Here is a 21,193-nt window from a genome sequence, read left to right as displayed (position 1 = left end):
TCCTTTAATGGCATGTTCCTGTGCAATCATCCCTCAGTATCTGTGGGGAATCAGAGGACAGAGCCACTGTGTATTACTAAAATCTTACTGTATCACTTCCTTTATAGTATAAGAAAATTGGGGGTTTTTTGTTTTTTGTCTTTTTAGGGCTGTACCCACAGCATATGTAAGTTTCCAGGCTAGGGGTTAGATTGGAGCTGCTGCTGCCGGCCTACACCACAGCCACAGCAACTTCAGATCCAAGCCATGTCTTAGACCTACACCACAGCTCACGGCAACACCAGATCCTTAACCCACTGAGCGAGGCCAGGGATTGAACCCATGTCCTCATGGATCCCAGCTGGGTTCGTTACTGCTGAGCCACAACAGGAGCTCCAGTAAGAAAGCTTTAACACTGTATTTCTATTTCTCCTGTCCCAGGATATTGAGTTATTGATTCGAGTTGTTGTCGTCTTAACATTTTACTTTTACATGTTATAAACTCACAATTCTTTACTGGTTTTGGCTTAATCAATTATCTTTAAAAGAGATTTTAAAAATAAGAGAGGAGTTCCCGTCATGGCGCAGTGGTTAACGAATCCGACTAGGAACCATGAGGTTGCGGGTTCGGTCCCTGCCCTTGCTCAGTGGGTTAAGGATCCGGCGTTGCCGTGAGCCGTGGTGTAGGTTGCAGATACGGCTCAGATCCCGTGTTGCTGTGGCTCTGGTGTAGACTGGTGGCTACGGCTCCGATTAGACCCCTAGCCTGGGAACCTCCATATGCCGCGGAAGAGGCCCAAAGAAATAGCAAAAATACAAAAAAATAAAATAAAAATAAGAGAAAAGAGGTTTTGTATTTATCTATAAATTTGTAATTTCTGGTAGTCTATATTCCTTTGCCTAAATTAAGATCTCCATCTGGTATCTTCTTTCTTTCTAAGGATTTGCTTTAACATTTTTTAAAGTGAAGGTCTGCCTGCAGTTAATTCTTTCAGCTTTCATATGTCTACTGAAGTCTTTATTTCCTATTTTGAAATTGGGTAAAGAATTTTAGGTTGGCAGTGTCTTCAGTACTTTAAAAATGTCTGCTGTCATCTGATTTATACTGCTTCCTGGGAGAAAGTCAACTGTCATTCTTACCTTTTCTCTAAAAATCATATGATCTCATTTCTCCGATCACTTTTAGTACTTTTTCTTCATCACTTGTTTTAAACAATTATGGTATGCTTTATTTTAGTTTTCTTTATATGTCTTGTTCTTTGGTTTGTTTGCATTATGGTCTGTGAGTTTATTGTGTTCCCAGAAAAATTTTAGCTCTTTAGTTCTTCAGATATGTTTTTCTCTTACCCCTTTCTCCATTCTCTTTCAGGGACCACAGTTACACATATATTAGACCAAGTGAAGTTGTCCCACAGCTCACTTAAGCTCTATTTATTTTTTTGTCTTTTATTTTTAATCTCTATGTTTCATTTTGTAAAGTTTCTATTGCTGTGACTTCAGGTTCACTTATGCAGTGTTGAATCTATTAATTCCTTTCATTGTGTATTTTTTCATCTAGGGTTTTTTAGTCTTCATTTCTAGGACTTTTGTTGCTTCTTGAGCATATGTATTATATTTTTAATTGTTTTAATGTCTTTGTCTACACATCTATCATCTGTCATTTCTAAATCTGTTCTGTTGTTGATTTTTCTATTCATTATGAGTTATATTTTCCTGCTTTTTTGCATATCTGGTAATTTTTCAGTGTACGTCAGATGTTATGAATTTTACCTTTTTGGGTGCTGGATAATTTTGAATCTTCTAAATGTTCTTGAGTTTTTTCAGGGACACAGTTAAATTGAAAACAATTTATTTTCTCAAGACCTACTTTTTAAGCTTTGTTAGGTGATACCATAAAAGACTCAATTCTGGGGCTAATTTTTCCGTCTAGTGCCCTCCATATTATAAGGTTTTCCACCTTGCTGGAGGGAAACACATAACTATTTGTGGACTTGTTTAAACAGCAGTGATTGTTTTATGTGCACTTTTGAGGTAGTTCCTTCCCCAGCTTGAGGTTATTTCCTTATCTCTTTCTTTTTTTTTTTGGCTGCATCTGCAGCATGCAGAAGTTCTCAGACCAGGGATTAAGCCCAAGCCACAGCAGTGACAATGCCACATCCTTTAACCACTAGGCCACCAGGGAACTCCTCCTCATCTGTCTTAGCTGAAAACGCAAGGAGAACCCTCTAAGATCTCCAACATTCTCTCTCTTCATCTCTCTATTCAGAAATTCTAATCTCCTTGAAATTGCAGCTCTTCTTCAATTTGAGGAGACTGTCAGGCTCTGTTTGGGTTTCCCTTCTTCCTCTGAAGCCTGGGAACTCCCCAGGCAGTGGCTAGGACAATCATAAAGCCCACCTCAGCTGTTTTTTTCCTCTGAGATTACTGCCCTGACTTTCCTGTTGTCCAGTGTCTGAAATCTTTTGTTTTATTTATGTTGTCCAGTTTTCAGTTGTTTAAGGCAGGAAGAGGATAAATCTGTCTCTGTTACTTAACTATGGCCAGAAATGGAAGTCTTATGTATATACTACAAATTTCTTATATGCCATTCTTTTTCATGCTTTTCTTTTTCTTGGCATAGAATGCTTTTCCTTCTTTGATTAATTTTTTAGCTCTTATTAAGTCTTCAGTTTCCAGCATGGATGAACCTCATTTGTGAAGCTTTCCATGACCTCCACTGATAGAGATAAGCACTTCTTCAGTATTTCAGGTTCCCTTAGTTTCTGGTACTTCTGTATGTAGTATTTAATAATGGATTATTTGATTATTTATCTATCCCAATAACATATCACAGATATCCTGCTAGGTATTTTGTATATTTTATCTTAATTTAATCCTCAAAGTACCTCATATGAGGTTGTTGCTATCATGTGCCCCACACAGTGCAGGTTCCTGGCTTTAAATAGGTGTTTTAATAAACTTATGAATACATGAAGGTAATTGAAGCACATCCAGAAGAAAGTGATTAGACTGTTGAGGGGGACTCAAAATGATGTCATGTTTGGAATTGTTTAAGGAACTGGAGATCTTTAGCCTGGAGAAAGAAGACTCTGGAATCTGACTACCATCTTCAAATGTTTGAAGGGCTGTCACATCGGAGAGGGATTATACGAATTCCCTATGGCCCCAAGGAGGTAAAATTAGGACTAGTGGTGAAAACTACAGGGAGATATTGTGCCTTGGTAAAAGGGAGAATCTTTGATAAATAGGGCTCTCTAAAAGTAGACTGGAGAGCCTTGGAACTTTCTTTTTTACTGGATACATTTCACTGGTATGTTGCATATCCACTTAATACAGTCAACTGCAGTATAACAATATTGGGCTTGAAGTTACACTCTCAGCTCTTTAAATCCATCTCATAAGATTTAAGCATCAGTTGCAGAGTACCTGACATTGCCTGGCACAAAGTAGGCACAACTTAGTACCCTTCCCCTTGGTGGCCAAACATTGAAAAGGTAGATAATTTAGGTAACTGAGAATCTGTCCGAGATTTATATGATTCTTTGGAAAACCTTGGCTCATACATCTTAATTTTATTCTTTTGTCTGGATGTTCTTTGTCATTTATAATCAGTCACATTTTTGTCATGGCTATTCATTATTTCCCTGAGCAATCTTAAAATAATGAAGTTTAAGTCTACAATGAAAAATGTTTCTTAATGTAGTTCTTATCATTGTGAACATAGAAAAAAGAATTCAAGTCTTCTGCTTAGTAGGGCATAAAAGGGTTGTTGTTCTTGTGTGCCATTTCATTTCTTTCATTAATTTAGCAAATTGCTTTTGTGTATCCATTATGTTCCAGGCCCTTGTAGTCATTGGGATACAGTAGTAAGTAAAGGCAGGCCTTGCCTTAAGGAATCTATAGTCTCCTAGTAAAATAGACAAACAAATAGTAAAAATATACTGTGATAAGTGGGTTTTGTTTTGTTTTGTTTTGTTTTTTTGTCTTTTGTCTTTTCAGGGCTGCACCCACGGCATATGGAGGTTCCCAGGCTAGGGGTCCAGTTGGAGTTGTAGCCGCCGGCCCACGCCACAGCCACAGCAATGCCAGACTCGAGCCACATCTGTGACCTACACTACAGCTCATGGCAACACAGGATCCTTAACCCACTGAGTGAGGCCAGGGAACGAACCCTCAACCTCATGGTTCCTAGTCGGATTCGTTTCTGCTGCGCCACGACAGGAACTCTCCTACTGTGATAAGTGTTAATAACAATTGAATAAAGGATGTTATGGATGCATATAAAGGATGATCCTGCACTGTCTTGACGAAGGTTAAGGGTATTGAGAAGCATCATGGGGAAAGTAATACATAATTTGAGACCTGAGGACAAGTAGGAATTACTCAAGCACAAAATATTGGGGGAGAGGAATACTCTAGAAAACTGTCTAACAGACAAAGAGAAAAAATACCATATTTGGAGAACTGAAAACGTTTAATAACCTGGAACATGGAGTTTGATGGTAGAAAGACAAAGGTGAGACTAAAGAGCCAACCAGAGACTAGATTATGAACGGCTCTGTGACTCATATTAGAGTCTAGGAAACCCTCAAGTTTTTAAAACAGGAAAACAATTTGACTGGTTTGTATTCAGAAAAGTCATTCCACCTTTCTTAGTTGGATGTTAATACACAATATATAAAAGAAAAATCAAGAAATAAAAGTACAAACATGTTATTGAGAAGTAACAGGGTAAATATTAGAAGCAATAACTAAAAGAATTGAAGGTGTTGTTCTTAGGTCTTGGGAATCAGGGTAGGGAAGAGTTAGGTCAGGAAACTGGTTTGGTTTTCTTCCTATAAGCAGTCTAGAATGATTTGACTTTCTTAATCTATGTGCAGTCTAGCACAGTGGTTAATAAGAGTATGGATGCTAAGGTTGAATCTTGCCTCACTATTTCTAAATAACTTATTTTCTCTGTGTTTAAGTTTTCCTGTCTGTAAAAATGGGAATAAAAGTAGAACTTAGAGAATTTTTGTTGAGGATTAACTGAGTTAACACAAAACATTGAAACAATGTGTGGTATGTATTAAACACTGAGCATTAGCTGTTATTCTTACATGTTAGTACTGTTCAGTATATATAGAGGAGTAGACAAATTTGCAATCCTAGTAAGGCATTTTTAAAATGTTGCTTTTAAGGAGTTCTCTTGTAGCTCAGCGGGAACGAATCTGTCTAGTAATCATGAGGACGCAGGTTTGATCCCTGGCCTTGCTTAGTGAGTTAAGGATCCTGCATTGCTGTGGCTGTAGTGTAGGCCGGCGGCTACAGCTCCGATTCAACTCCTAGCCTGGGAACTTCTATGTGCTGCAATTGTGGCCCTGAAAAGATGAAAAAAAAAATGTATATATATATATATATATATATAGCCCTTAGTAATCAAGAGAACAAGCAGACAAAAAGAACAAAAAGAACAGCCTTTAGTAATCAAGAGAACAAGCAGAAAAAAAAATACATATATATATATATATATATATAGCCTTTAGTAATCAAGAGAACAAGCAGACAAAAAGAACAAGCAGACAAAAAGAACACACAGACAAAAAGAACAGGTATAGACATGAATGTGCGTACAAGGACTGTTGCATCTAACAACTGTAGAGTACACAGTCTTTTCAGAAACAGGTGGAACGTGTAAAACTGACCAAAGAAATTGTCAAATGTTAAAAGTGAAACTATGTAGATTGTGATGTCTGGTCACAGTGCTTTGAAACAAGAAGTCAACATAAGTGATAATTATAAAATTCCTCATAAAATTAGAAATTTTAAAATATACTTCAGATTAACCCATATGTCAAAGAATCATGATTAAAATTGGGAAGTAATCATTTAAAGTACCATATATCAAAATTTGGGCTGCTCTCAGAGTTCCTGCTGTGGCACAGCTGAAACAAATCCAACTAGGAACCATGAGGTTGCAGGTTTGATCCCTGGCCTTGCTCAGTGGGTTAAGGACCCCAGCATTGCCGTGAGCTGTGGTATAGGTCGCAGATGCCTCTTGGATCTGGCGTTGCTGTGGCTGTGGTATAGGCCAGAGGCTACAGCTCCAATTAGACCCCTAGCCTGGCAACCTCCATATGCCGTGGAAGACAAAACAAACAAAAAAAATTGGGGGTGCTCTTTATGATCAGTTGGTTTTACATGTGTACTTTAGAAAAGGAGACCTAAAAAGGAGTTTTTATTTCAGGAAACCAGCTGGGGGGAGGGTGGGATAGAAAAGTAAAACTATTAGCATAGGAAACATTTCAAAAGCCAAGTTCACAGTCACCAGCCAAGAGCTAGTCCTGTGAGCAGGCTAAAGATCAGTCCTGCTATGTTAAATTTTCCTGCACATCCAGGATGTGAAACTGAGGGAATTTGATACACTGCCAGGCAGAGTGGTGCCTCCACTTTGGAAAACAGTTTGGCGTTATCTAATAATTAACCCTGCATTTCCTCTTTTAGAATATGCACCATAGAAACTGTTACACCTGTACCATTAGACATGTTTAAGAATACACAGTCACATTATTGGTAACTGTCCAAAACCATAGAATAGCTGAATTATGGTATATCCTTAATAGCATAGTGCAATACAGTAATAGAAAACAACAGATAAAAATTAACGAACATCTCCATGCATTGATATGAATAAATCTTTTATGTATAATTTCCTTGAAGAAGCGAGATAAGACATTCAAAATGATCCCATTTATGTAAAGTTCCAAGATAGAACTTAAATATATTGTTTAGTGGTATGCAAATAAGGATTTTAAGACTATATAATACACTGTTCCATGCATACTATCGTAGATGTTCAATAAATATTTCATAAATGAGTCGATTTTATCTTTGAAGCAAAAATAGTGAATACCAATTTAAAAAGAAAAAGTCTAGGCTTTATTATATGTTGTGGGAAATAATAAAGACTGTGTTTATAATGTTTCTTCTTATTAGACAGAAGACCACTTTCAGGGCTTTTATATTGAATATCAGTAGCTAAAATATGGAAGTTAAATATATATATTTAATTTCAGTAGCTAAAATAGGGAAGTTAAATATATATGTACCCACACACACATATATGTAAACAGTCATGCCTTAAACCAGTATGTGTGCATATGTGAATTCTAAAAGAAACACTTGCAACCCAAGGGCTTCTGAAATTATTTTTTTATTCTAAACTCATCTTTCAAATGATTCTCAGGAGAATCCTTTGAATGTCCATATCTTCAAAAATTTGTATAGCTTCAGGTTTATGATTGTTCTTTAAAATAAGCTCTACTATTGATTTTATTACTATATCTGACTCTTTTTCATTACCAATGTGTGTTTTTTTGAAATTCCCATCCTGACACTACCTCTGCCTTATGGCTGTTTGGATGGATGATGTAATAAGGTCCTTTGTATAATTTATCAGCTTTTATATTTAAAATAATGTTTGAAAACGGGTTAATTTTAAGTTATTTAAACTCCAGGAAGGAAACCAATTTTTTGCTTGAGAAATCCTTTACATTGTGAAAGGCTTCAGGTGGAGGTGGCAAACCCAAATGCCTGTAGTGGCCACTGAGGTAATAAATGAGAGGAGCAGGATGGAAACCAGGCATGTCTAGAGCACAATTAATTCTCCTCCCTCTCTAAACAGGGCAACTCCCACTCACTTCTCTAGCCATACGGGAATGTGGACTGTGGTGCCAAATCTTCTAATTTTTCAAAGTATGTCATATATTTGGCAGTTAATCCAGAAATTTTAAACACTATGCCAGTGATGAAAAACAAGTCTGTGGGCAGGATCTAGTTGCCAAGTAATTAGTTGGCAAATAACTTTAAAGGATATACAATTTTGGTGAAATAACTTATTTGTTTTTCCTTGTGTTTTACATGTAGTCGACAGAGGTATGTTCTTGGAGACACAGCAATGCAGAAGATGGCCAGGTCCCATGTTTTCTTAAGTGGTATGGGCGGTCTCGGTTTGGAAATTGGTAAGTGGTATTTCTATTCATAATTTTATATGACACTTTTGAGCAGCATAAGTTATCTTTTTTGTCTTTTTAGGGCCGCACATGTGGCATATGGAGGTTCCCAGGCTAGGGGTCTAATCGGAGCTGTAGCGCCGGTCTATGCCAGAGCCACAGCAATGCGGGATCCGAGCCAATGTCTGTGACCTATACCACAGTTCACGTCAATGCCGGATCCTTAACCCACTGAGCAAGGCCAGGGATCGAACCCGCAACCTCATGGTTCCTAGTCTGATTCGTTTCTGGAGCAGCATAATTTAAAGAATTTAACTCCTTTTCCTTGCAGAATTTAATTCCTTTCCCTTGTATTATTTTCTATAACAGAAATTAAATCCAAAACTATCATCATATTCAGTTTTGATTTCTTTTTTGACAAGACTATTACATGATACTGTTCGTTCTTCCTCAAGGAACTGGTAATGACTGTCTTGCTTTTTTGTGATGTTGATAGCTATTAAGGATCTTTTTCTACATCCATTAATTATTATGGTAGAGGATATACACATATATATTCATGACATCATATTTGGAAGGGTACACTAAAATTTTAAGAGTGATGTGGTAATGGAAAGTTTAGTTTCTTCCTTTTTTGTTCATCTGTATTTTCTAAGTAAACAGTATTTCTTAAATAGTAAAAGAAGGGAGCTTGGGGTTATCAGATACAACTTAGAATAGATTTACAAGGAGATCCTGCTGAGTAGCATTGAGAACTATGTCTAGATACTCATACTGCAACAGAACAAAGGGTGGGGGGAAAAATGTATACATGTAAGAATTACTTGATCCCCATGCTGTACAGTGGGGGGGGGGAGATGTGAAAAGAAAGGAAATAAGATTATGATTAATAAATACAGAATCTTGAAAAGTTAAAAAAAAATAGTAAAAGAAGTTAAAATTATTTAGTCAGAGGTGAGACCAGGCTCAGTGAAGACATATCTAATACACACTTCCTAATATTAAGCTATTCCTTTTTTTCACCCTTTATAGCAAAGAATCTTGTTCTTGCAGGAATTAAGGTGAGTAAATGCCCTTGGTAAGAAGAATTATTTGTTATTAACTCTTTTTTTTTTATCAGTAGTGGTATTAATATTTATACTTTGGCCTGATTTTTGCTTCTTAATTTAGTAGCAAAATTGTTTTTAATGCTTTACTTTCCTCTTAAAAAATATTTTTGTTATAGAAAATGTCAAAATGATACAGAAAAAGAGTAGTTTTAGCAAAAAAAAAAACATGTACCCATCATGGAACTGCAATTATCAGCTCACAGACAAATTTGTTTTGTGCATCTCTTTCCCATTCCCCACTGCGTACTAACTGCCAGATGATTTTGATATAAATCTCAAACATCCTATTATTCTTAAATTCTTCAGTTTATAGTTCTATAAGGGTGTCTATTGAAAACATAGCCACGATAATCATTTTCATACCTAAAAATGTGGCAGTTTCTTAATATCATTGCTACCCTTAAAACAATTATTTTTTACCTCAAACAGATCACCCCAAAATTTAGCAACTTAAACAGCAGCACTTGTCGCATTTTCTTTAGGTCACAAATTGGGTGCATCTTAGTGGATTCCTCATTTTGAGAGTCTCACAAAGCTGGCAGAGCCTGCAGTCATCTTGAAGCTAGGGGAAACTTGGTCATGTGGTTATTGACAGGGTTCGCTGGCAAGATTGTGCCACTTCACATTCCCACCTCAGCTATTTGCTGGGCTGTTGATTGAAAGTCACCCTCAATTCCTTGCCATGTGGTCTTCTCCACAGAGCAGCTTTCAGTATGGCAGCTTGTTTCATCAGTGTAAGCAAGCAAGAAAACAAGAAAGGAATGTGCTAGCAAGACAGATCTCAGTCTTTGTAACCTAATGTCAGAAGTGACTTTCCGTCACCTATTCTGTAGTCATCAAAAGCATAAAACCACTAGGAGAGAGGTTTACTCAGAAGCCTGAATACCAGGAAGTGGGAATCATTAAGGGGTATCTTAGAAGCCTGCTTACCACCACAGTCGTCAAGTATCGAATTAGAGTTCAAATTTTCCCAGTTTTATGAAAGAATTACTTTAAATATTTATTTTGTTCCAATCAGAATTCAAGCAAAGTCCATATTCTGAACTTGGTTTCTTTTTTTATTTTTATTTTGCTTTTTAGTGCTGCATCTGTGGCATATGGAAGTTCCCAGGCTAGGGGTCAAATTGGAGCTGCACCTGCTGGCCTATGCCACAGCCACAGCCATGCCAGATCCAAGCTACATCTGTGACCCACACCACAGCTCACAGCAATGCCAGATGCTTAACCCACTGAATGATGCCAGGGATCAAACCTGTATCCTCATGGATACTAGTTGGGTTTGTTACTGCTGAGCTGCAAGGGGAACTTCCTGAATTTGGTTTCTTTTAACTGGTAGTTTTCCCTTCCCTGATTTTTTTCTGTGTGTGTCTTTTTGTCTTTTTAGGGCCGCACCTGTGGCATGTAGAGGTTCCCAGGCTAGGGATCTAATCGGAGCTGTAGCCTCTGGCCTACACCACAGCCACAGCAGTGCCAGGTCCAAGCCGCATCTGCAACCTACACCACAGCTCATGGCAACACCGGATCTTTTACCAACCGAACAAGGGCAGGGATCAAACCCACAACCTCATGGTTCCAGTTGGATTCGTTTCCGCTCCACCACGATGGGAACTCCGGTATTTCATTCTTGAGCAGAGTTGAACGTGGATAAATATTTCAAAGGACCTTATGCATTTTTTAATATACTTGGTATTTATATACCTTGCCCCTTTTTAAGATTTGTGGCCTATGGTATAAGGTAAATACATACTTTTCCAGTTGGTCAGTTTTCTTTCTTGCTTTGAATATGGAACATTTGGAAATGTTTATGTGAATTTTTAAGTTTTTGTATGTATGTTGGTTTATATAACATGCTGCTTTTCTAAATTTACATTCTCTTACTGTTGAAAGTAGTTTTTCCAGGAACTTTTCTGGTTTCCCGATAAAGTCATATCATCTGTGAATGCTTCATGTCCTTTTCAGTTCTTAGGCCTTTAATTACTTTCTGTTGTCTAATTAACACATACTTCCAATGCAATGTAAATAGTATTCGAAATAGTGAGCATCCTTGTCTTATTCCTGACTTACATAGGTATTTTTCTCTTTTTTGAAGGCACTTACAATTCATGATACAGAAAAATGCCAAGCATGGGATCTAGGAACAAACTTCTTTCTCTGTGAAGATGATGTTGTTAATTCAAGAAACAGGTGAAGATATTTTGATGTATTATCACAGGTTTTGTTTATATATATGTTGCAGTTACTTAGAATATTTTCTGTATCCAGAATACCAATTCATTTGTAGTTGTTTAACTCAACTGTGGATATCAACATTTCATGATTTATGTTTGTCAAATTTTTAGTACATTCACATCATTAATTAGGAATGATTTTTTTCTTTAACATGATTAAAGGAGTTTTTTTTTTTTAATTGCTGAATCATTAATAAACTTAAGGAGCATTGACCTGTAAGGGTACACTTCAGAATTGTGTGACTTACTGTGGAATACAACAGTATGCTACATCTTAAGATTGTATAGTTTTCTGTAAAGATAAATAAGCCTTAGCTTCTTTTTTTCTCTCCAGTTTATTAAATTCCCATTGAAATTTTATCTTATAATATTCAGGTTCCTCTGATGTTAACAAAGTGTCCGAGTTTGAAAGATTGAGTATATTTATTGAACAAAAGAGTGGTAAAGGTCTTTTTTTCTTCTTTCTTTTTTTTTTTTTTTTTTTTGTTTTAGGGCTGAAGCTGTACTTCAGCATATTGCAGAATTAAATCCATATGTTCATGTCACATCATCTTCTGTTCCTTTAAATGAAAGCACAGATCTCTCCTTCTTAGATAAATACCAGGTTAGTACTTCATTTTATATTGCATGTTAGTGACAGATTCCAAAGCAGATCATTAAGTATTAATATAGGATAACTAGCCTAGTGTATTGAGCAGAACAAAACATTTCAGTTTAAATGACTCTTTTTAGACTAATACCTTTTAAATACTACATTTTAGGGAAAGGGCCTAAGAATTACTGACAAAGCTGTTATATTAGTTAGCTGTTTTCACAGTAATGTGCATGAAAACCTACCCAAACTCACTGGTTTATAGCAATATGCATTTCTTTTTCTTTTGTCTACATATCAGTTGCAATTAGAAGTTTCCACAACCCCTTCCTCAGGTTTGATTAATTTGCCAGAGTGGCTCACAGACTCAGAAAAAAAACAGTTTACTTACTGGATTACCAGTTTATTTTAGAAGGCTATAACTCAGGAGCAGCCAGATAGAAGAGATGCACAGGTCAAGGTATTATGGGGAAAGGAGGTACTGAGGTCCCATGCTCTCTCCAGGTATGCCACCTTCACAGTACCTCCACATATTCATCAGCTTGGAAGCTCCCTTAATTCAGCCCCTGGCTCACGGATTTTTGTGGAGACTTCATTATGTAAGCATGATTAACTAGAACATTGGCCATTGGTGATTAAGTCAATCTCCAGCCCCTCCTCACTCCCCAGAGGTCTTGGATATAGGGCTGAAAGTTCTGACCTTCAGATGTTAAGGTTGGTTCCTCTAACAAACAGCCCCCATTCTTAGGAGCTTTGCAGAAGTCACCTCATTAACATAAGCTCAGGTATGGCTGAAAGGGCTTGTTATGAATTTAAAAAAAAAAAACATTCATTTCACCAAAACTAAATATCACATAGGATGCCTCTATATAGGCAATTACAAGAGTGTTAGGAGCTGTATGCTGTAACCTTGAATGAAGGCCAAAATATATGTTTCTTAATATAATCACAATATTACAAGCACTGAAAAATAGTGTAGATTTCCATTCTTGTCTGGATAACTTGAAATCCATCCTGCTGCAAAGATGGTTCATAGCCTTTCTGCAGTAGAACTGCTTAATAGATTTTCTTTTCAATGATTACATGAGCTCAGAATGATATAAGGGAAGTGCTCAGAGACCAAAAATGAATAGGTAGCTAAAAGAAGGCCTGTAAACTTTGTCTGTGGTCACTTCAGGGACAGGGTTTGCCTGTCTCAGGAACCACATTTCTTCTAAGTGAACTCAACCATACAATGAGACACCAACATCAAATGCTTTCACTGACATGTGGAATCTGAAAAAAGGATAGACTGAACTTCTTTGCAGAATAGATGCTGACTCACAGACTTTGAAAAACTTGTGGTCTCCGGAGGAGACAGTTTGGGGGTGGGGGGAGGTGCTTGGGCTGTGGGATGGAAATCCTGTGAAATCAGATTGTTATGATCATTATATTACTACAGATGTGATAAATTCATTTGAGTAATAAAAAAGTTAAAAAAAAAGGTGCTTAAATAAACTACTACTGATAAAAAAAAAGGAACCACATTTCTTGAGAATTAATGGTCACACAGAAACAAGATAACAAAATGTGTCTTCAGGAGATAGAGAAATGGAATTGAGACTTACTACCTCATTGCAACTCTGTGAATCCTCAGAAAGCTCTGCCCTTAGGAAAAGGGTGTATGAGAGCAATCTTTGTCTATTAGAACAAAACACTTGTCTGTTTTCTCTTGAGCTCTAGATTTAAAAAAAAAAAAAAAAAAAGATCTTCTCTGAGAATTCGTAACCATAGACCTGCCATCACAAAAATTTGGAGTAAACTTTATAATCCATTGTAGTCTATAAAGTTTCCCAAACTAAGTACATCATTTAAAAAGTAGTATTCAGCTGGTGATACTCTGCAATGCCAGACAGAAACAAAACTGAAGGATGTAGAGGAATATAGCCTCAACCACACCACAGTATATTCTGCTATATAAAGCCCCTATGAGGTTATGTTCATAATATAGACTAATAAGACAGGAAAAAGCAGTTCAGCATGATCAAGAGTCAATAGATATAACAAACAATGGAATTAAACCTCCAAGAACTTCACATAATAGAATTATTAGATAAAGGCTATAAAATACAGATATTCAAGTTGACTAAATCTTAAAAGAAGGGATTAAATTTACAGTATGAAGGTAAGACACTATCGAAAACAATCAGGCAGATATATAGTCTTAAATATTACCTCAATGAAGGAATTACCTGGTGGCCTAGCAGTTAAGGATCCAGTGGTGTCACTGCTATGGCCTGGGTCACTGACGTGGCATGGGTTTGATCCCTAGCCCAGGAACTTCTGTGTGCCAAAAAAAAAGAATTTAAGTCAGAGTTCTCACTGTGGCACAGTGGGTTAAGAATGCAGCTGCAGCAACTTGGGTTGCTGCAGAGGCATGGGTTTGATTCCCGGCCCTGTGCAGTGGGTTAAAGGATCTGGCATTGCTGTAGCTGCAGCATAGTGAGCCCTGGCACGGATTCAGTCCCTGGCCAGGGAACTTCCATATGCCACGAGTGTGGCCATTAAAAACAAATTAACTCTCAATGAATAGATTAAACAGTTGATAGATACAGCTGGAATAAGAATTAATGAATTGAAAGACAGAGCTTAGGATATTACTGAAACTACAGCAGACAGAAATAAGAGAAAATATTAAAGAGAAAAGAAATGAGAGCTTGAACAGAAAGGTCTAATTTATGAGATTTGTCTTCTAGAAGAACATTAGGAAAAGGCAATATTCAAATAAATTATGCTTGAGAATTTTCCAGCATTAGTGGAACACAAATTAAATTCAGTATGTCCTGGGTCTAATATGACTTGATTTTACTCTATGTACAAGCTTATAAGTTAGCCTATTTCAGTTTCATGGCTGCTGGAAGAAAACATGAGGTTCCTGGGTCAGAGACTAAGGACTTTATTATTCAGAGTATGGTAAGAAGTATGAGTATCATATTTGCTTTGTTTCCTTCTTCCGTCCTCCCAATTCCACCTGTTTAGTGCAGAGGGCTTAGTGGATGCCTGCACGTATGGTGGGTTCCTTAGAGGAAAGGAACATTGAGCTCAGGGACCTGCTGTTTTATAGCAAGCAGTGAACAATCCTGCTTGCTCTTTGTCCCGGGGGAAACATTATCTCATTTCGCAAGTTTGCACTCAAGGCAAATACACTCCTGAGAAACTGCCAGAGTAAAGAGTGGTCAGAGCCTTGCATTCATGTCATACCCAGTGAGAGGTTTATAAGAAGTAAGAGATCCATGGAGGAATACTTCCCTATAGGAAGCACACTATCTTCTAAGCTAGATAAAACTAAATTCATACCTGAAAGTTTTTAGTGAAGCTGAGTTATCCATTTCATGGGAACCAGTAACAAGGAAAGCTCTGGACTGAGTCTCCATCTGCTTTTGCCACTTGATAGACAAATGACCCTAAGAAAATATTTGACCTTTATGAGTATAAATTACTTCTGATAAAATCTGATTATAAAACCTTCCTCTGCTCATCTCATAGAGTGATAAAAAATTAAAGTAAGCATTAAAAATTATAATTTGCAATCTTTTTTAAAAGTTTGCTATCTTGAGTAACAACTTGGTGATTTCACTCATGACACTGTCATAAAACAAAAGTTGTTGTATTGTGAATCTGTTGAATCTCTAATGTAAAAAAAGCTAAACCAACTGGTATATCTCTAATTGTCTTTTAACCCAGTATCAAATTAATATTCGGATAACTAGGTTAGTATTTCCATGGCAATAACAGATAAAGCAGAATCTCCAACCATTTAAGGTGCATAAATACCCTATAGGATGTTAAGGTTTGCTTCTAATTGTGAAACCTATGACAGTAATGGAATTCCATGTGGGCAGGTTTTCCCCAGTATGTGGGCCATGTTCTAGGAGGTACCTGAGCATCTGCAGATTGGGTGTCCATGGGAGGTTCTGGTACCAGTAGTACCCTGCAGATACCTAGAGATGGCTATGTGTTACTTTTACTTTTGTTGTTCCATACCTCTAAAGGTATTGACCTTAAAATGGAATACAATAGGATAGTGTTTTTTTACCAGGAAAACAGTGTATATTTTGTATAATGTAAACTGAAATGCCTCTGATTTAGAAGTTGCACATTATCAAGATAATTGTTTATTTTCTAACGTTTAACTTCTTGTATTCTTCTCAACAGTGTGTAGTATTGACCGAGATCAAACTTCCCTTGAGGAAGAAGATCAATGACTTTTGCCGTTCTCAGTGCCCTCCAATTAAGGTAATAGTATTGCTTAATAATGACATGTAGTTTATCAAAAGAAAAGTACTTTCACTATTAGAAAGTAGGCCCTAGGAATACATTAGTGAATAGGACATACAGATTTTCCTACTTGTGAAAATTGCCTTCTAGTAGAGAAGATACACAATAAACAAGCAGATAAGTACATAATTTCAAGCCCTGTGAAGAAAAGAAGCTAGGTAAAGGGTGAAGCATTTAAAAGATGCTGGGAGGGGGGCCAGTGCTGATTCTCAGAGATTAAAGTTGAAAGGAAGTTCTCTCTGAAGAGATGACGTTTGAATGGGGCCCTGAATAATTAGAAAGTGCCAGCTATGTAAAGATCTGGGAAAGAATTTTCATTCAAAGCATGGAAAATAGCAAGGGTAAGGATGTATAAAAATCCACTTAGTGTGTTTGACCTGTATGAAGTTTGGGTGAAGAGGAGAGAATAGTGGAGTAAAAGACCCAGGAGGCTGGGTTCAGAAGTAGTTAGAGGGCCATGTCTTAACAGATCTTTGAGAATGTATGAGGTTTAAACCTTTAAGTTTTAATCTCATTCATGTTTTTAAAAGATCACTCTGGCTATGCTGTGTAGGGAATAGACTATATCAATAATTTTCAAAGTGTGGTCCAAGGACACTGAGGGTTTCAGAGACCCTTTTATCAGGTCTGCAAAGTTGAAGTATTTTTCTATATTACTGAAATATTATTTGCTTTTTTCACTCTGATTTTCTTATGGGGTACTGTGGAACTTCCCCAGTCTGCATTAAGGATGGTGATACCATTGCTCGAACAGCTAATGGAATGTGTGTGATATTCTTGTATTTTAAATGTTTCTTAGTTTTAATTTTTCTAGCACAGTAAAAATTAGTGGATACAACCCATATGAGCAAAAGTTCTTTGTGTTGTCAATAATTTTTGAGACTATCAAGTGATCGTAAAACCAAAAAAGAACTTTTGAATTCTTAGAGTTGAGTTGACTAGACCTTTTAGGACTGCCGTAAGCAGTCCAAGTGAGAGGTGCAGGAAAGAAGTGGGAGTAGAGATTATGAGAAGTCAGTGAATTTGAGTTATTTCTTTGTTTAAAAAAAAAAAAAAAGGCTAAAAAGTGAAAATGGATGAGAGGCATGAGGAAAAATATTATCAAGAATGACTATTAGATTTTTGTCCAGAGTAATTAGGTGAGTCATGATGACATCGAGAAGACTGGAAAGAGTTTTAGATAGGAAAAAAATCACAATTCATCCCCTGTAACTGAATACATTATTACTAATTCCATGTATTTCATGGGGTCCTTTGTTCCTTCGAGATAGGCACTAAGCCATCATCATACTATATAAAATAGGTGTGCTGAAAATTTTTGGATTGTGGTTATTTACATAGCTTATTTAAACTTCATAGAACTTTTGTGTTCTGGTTCATGATTTAAATCAAGCAGATAAACAAGATACAGAGTTGTCAGTAAACTTAGAAAAGGACACAGAAGTTTAGCAATAATTACGCTAGGTTATAAACAAATCTGTTTATGTGATTGATACACATATTCATACTTTAAAGTTGTTTTGTAAAGAAAGAAATTGTCCTTGAGTTTGCAGCTTTTAAACTTAAAAAAAAGCTTCTAAGGTTCTCAGCTTTATCTCATAAAAAAAATGTAATAGATACCCACATTTTGACAGTTAAGGGAGTGCAAAATCAAGTAGCAAATAATCTGCTTTTAGTGGTTTCACTACCTCATGTAATAGATAGTAGAAATCATTTTCATGGGATACATTCTTATACCCAGATATGAAGAGATTTTAGTTTTTGTTAGAAAAATAACACTTTTACAGGATCATATGTATTACAGATTAAGAATTTTTTTATTATCAATTTAAAAAAATAACAGTACAGTAATATTGTCTTATGTGTTATGAAAATCACTTTCAGAAAACACTTATGATTGTGTTTATGTGATTTTTATCTTTCTTGACTTCAGTGTGCATTGTTGGTTCCTCAGCCCCTTTTCTGTTGACCCTATTCAGCTTTTTTAGCTCTGTTTCATTTTCTGTTAACTCTATGGCTTTTGCACATTTAGAATGGATAGACAAGGTTCCTGTTGTGTAGCACAGGAAACTATATCCAGTCTCCTGGGATAGCCTATGATGGAAAATAATGTTTAAAAAGAATGTATACATATATGTATAACTGAGCCACTTTGCTGTCAAGCAGAAATTGGCACAACATTGTAAATCAACTATAATTTTTTTAAAAAGAACTCTACTGCTTTTGGTGAATGGACTCTGTTCTCCTTTTCTAAAATGAAAACTAGGAATTCATTGCTAGACCATTAAACCAAAATATCTGTTTCTTATATACTGTGCTTGGCAGAAATTTTTGTTATTTAAAAGTTATAGAAATGTATAATGATGATGTGCCAATGTTGCTTCTAATTTTATTTTATTTTATTTTATTTATTTATTTTTTGTCTTTTTGCCATTTCTTGGGCCGCTCCTGAGGCACATGGAGGCTCCCAGGCTAGGGGTCGAATCGGAGCTGTAGCCACCGGCCTACGCCAGAGCCACAGCAACGCCAGATCTGAACTGCGTCTGCAACCTACACCACAGCTGACGGTAACACCGGATCCTTAACCCACTGAGCAAGGCCAGGGATCGAACCCGCAACCTCATGGTTCCTAGTCGGATTCGTTAACCACTGAGCCACAATGGGAACTCCGGTTGCTTCTAATTTTAAAACACTAGATATCCAGTCCCAAATACCAAAATCCTTGATTTTGAAACCAGTTTACAAGTAAATAATTTATCCTATTTGTGATTATTTTATATCTCAATGCTTAATTATAATTACAGTTGTCACAAAGGAGCCTAAGATAGTTAAGCTTTTTTTTTCCTTGTATAAATATATAAGTTTGAACTTGTTTTTGTCATTTCACAGTTCATCTGTGCAGATGTACATGGAGTTTGGTCACGGTTGTTTTGTGATTTTGGTGATGAATTTGAAGTTCTAGATACAACAGGAGAAGAACCAAAAGAAATTTTCATTTCAAATATAACGCAAGTATGATCATATATGATCATTATTGTATATATATATGATTGATTTTTTTTTAATATGAAAAATTTTTTAAAGGTGATATTAGCAAAATATTGTAATAGGCAATACTATCTTTTATTTGTTTAAGGTTGGGATATTAAAAGCATGTTCTAGATTCCTTGTATCATTATTTAATAATTGATAGATTAGTTATTTTGTTTTATGTCATGTTGTTTTGGGACCTGAGTTATATACTGAACTATTTGTATCAGATTATAGATGTACTAGGTAAGTCCTGAGTCACTTAGCTCAACACTCTGACTTCAGGAAGATGGATACATCATAGACAAAAGCGTTTCTGATTTTTGCTTCTAAAACATTATTTGGAGAATTTACCTTCAAAACAAAAAGGTTTTCTAAGCATGTTCTCTTAATAACATGCAAGCTTAATTTTTTATTCCTTAAAAGAATTGGGGAAATTATTATGATCTATTTTTACTACCCTTTTTAGCCTAAATCGTTAACTTTATTTGCATTCTTTATAGTCAACTTTGTATTAAAGTTAAAAAGAAACCAAATATAAGGAAATGATAATATACTTTGACCTAATAGTATTTGTCCTTCTATCTTCATGCTTTATTTTAAATCCCATGTAATGTTGCCTTTCTCATCCCTTTTTAAGAAGAATTCGTTGAAAAATTATTTTGTGTATCTCTGTGCTTACAGAATGGTTTATTGTTCAGCCTTTTACCTTCTCTAATTACTGTTAGTTTGTCCCTCAGAATATCATAGCTCCAAGGGACCTCGTATTGCATTTATATTTTCTTTTATTGGGAGTTCCAACTAGGAACCATGAGGTTGCAGGTTTGAGCCCTGGCCTTGCTCAATGGGTTAAGGATCCGGCATTGCTATGAGCTGTGGTGTAGATCACAGATGCAGCTCGGATCCTGCATTGCTGTGGCTGTGGTGTAGGCTGGCAGCTGCAGCTCCGATTTGACCCCTATCCTGGGAACCTCCATATGCCGTGGGTACACCCCTAAAAAGCAAAAAAAAAAAAAAAAAAGATTTTTTTTTTTAATTGAATAATGCTGGGAATATGGAGATATCCATAAAGGGTGAGAAAATATCATAAATGTTCCCCTTTAGCTTATCTGCAAATTCTCCTTATGAATTCTATTCTTCTTGAGGTATTAGTAAACCCACATTACATTAATTTTATCTATATGTTTGTGATCATAATTATATTTCTCAAATTATTCAGCACCGAGATAATTTTTAGGATCTTTATAGTTATGAAAAAGAATTTTAATTCCATTAGCTTTTATATAAATTAAAATATTATTGCCTTATTCAAGCAACTTTTTTTTAATTATGCACAACTAGAAAATTTCCAGTTATTTGACCTATCACATCTATCCTCTTAGTTGAGATAAGCCAATTTCTTCCTATTTTTATCCTGATAAGAGGGACCACATAATATTTCTTTGCTTTAAGGTATTGGACAAGCTTAAAACTACCACTTTCCTAGCTTTAAATCTCTGTCCTTCACCCTTATATTTCTCTCGTCTTCAAAGTTATACTCATCTTTTATGTACACAGAGTCTTTCATAAATGACTTTAGAACTTGTATTTAATTATTAATAATGGTTTTTGTAAGTCTCAAGAAGCTCTCGGTACATGAAATATTTTTTTTGTCTTTTTTTAAGGCTGCACCCACAGCATATGGAATTGCCCAGGCTAGAGGTCAAATCGGAGCTATAGCCACTGGCCTATGCCACAGCAATACCAGATCTGAGCCGTGTCTGTGACCTATACCACAGCTCATGGCAATACCAGATCTTTAACGCCCTGAACAAGGCTAGGGATCGAATCTGTGTCCTCATGGATACTAGTCAAATTCTTTTCCACTGAACCACAGTCAGAACTCCAGTATATGAATATTTGAATTCTTTTGAGGGATCTCTATTTCCCCCCAAACATAGAAATTGT

At 36.2% G+C, this 21,193-nt stretch overlaps 1 protein-coding gene across 4 annotated transcripts in view; it reads left to right on the top strand.

Moving 5' to 3' along the window:
- UBA6 (ubiquitin like modifier activating enzyme 6) overlaps positions 1 to 21,193 on the top strand; it is an 88,182-nt gene that overhangs the window by 12,316 nt on the left and 54,673 nt on the right. For 3 of the 4 annotated variants that reach the window (XR_014812616.1, XR_014812617.1, XM_003129053.7), the window contains exons 3-8: positions 7,885 to 7,979; positions 9,003 to 9,031; positions 11,169 to 11,263; positions 11,800 to 11,911; positions 16,094 to 16,174; positions 19,106 to 19,228. Coding sequence is in view for 2 of the 4 variants with exons in the window: in XM_003129053.7 (XP_003129101.5) it covers positions 7,885 to 7,979; positions 9,003 to 9,031; positions 11,169 to 11,263; positions 11,800 to 11,911; positions 16,094 to 16,174; positions 19,106 to 19,228 (535 nt within the window). In the remaining 2 variants the exon portion in view is untranslated. Of the gene's footprint in view, positions 1 to 3,034; positions 3,153 to 7,884; positions 7,980 to 9,002; positions 9,032 to 11,168; positions 11,264 to 11,799; positions 11,912 to 16,093; positions 16,175 to 19,105; positions 19,229 to 21,193 lie in introns of all 4 variants that reach the window. The other variant, XM_084972402.1, reaches the window with a different exon arrangement.

The sequence above is a fragment of the Sus scrofa genome, chromosome 8 (assembly GCF_054392235.1).
Source record: "Sus scrofa isolate SSC_HxYL_T2T_F1_AM1 chromosome 8, Sscrofa_HxYL_maternal_Yorkshire_Landrace_v2.0, whole genome shotgun sequence".
In the NCBI taxonomy this organism is placed as follows: domain Eukaryota; kingdom Metazoa; phylum Chordata; class Mammalia; order Artiodactyla; family Suidae; genus Sus; species Sus scrofa.
This window is presented reverse-complemented; position numbering and strand designations above follow the sequence as displayed.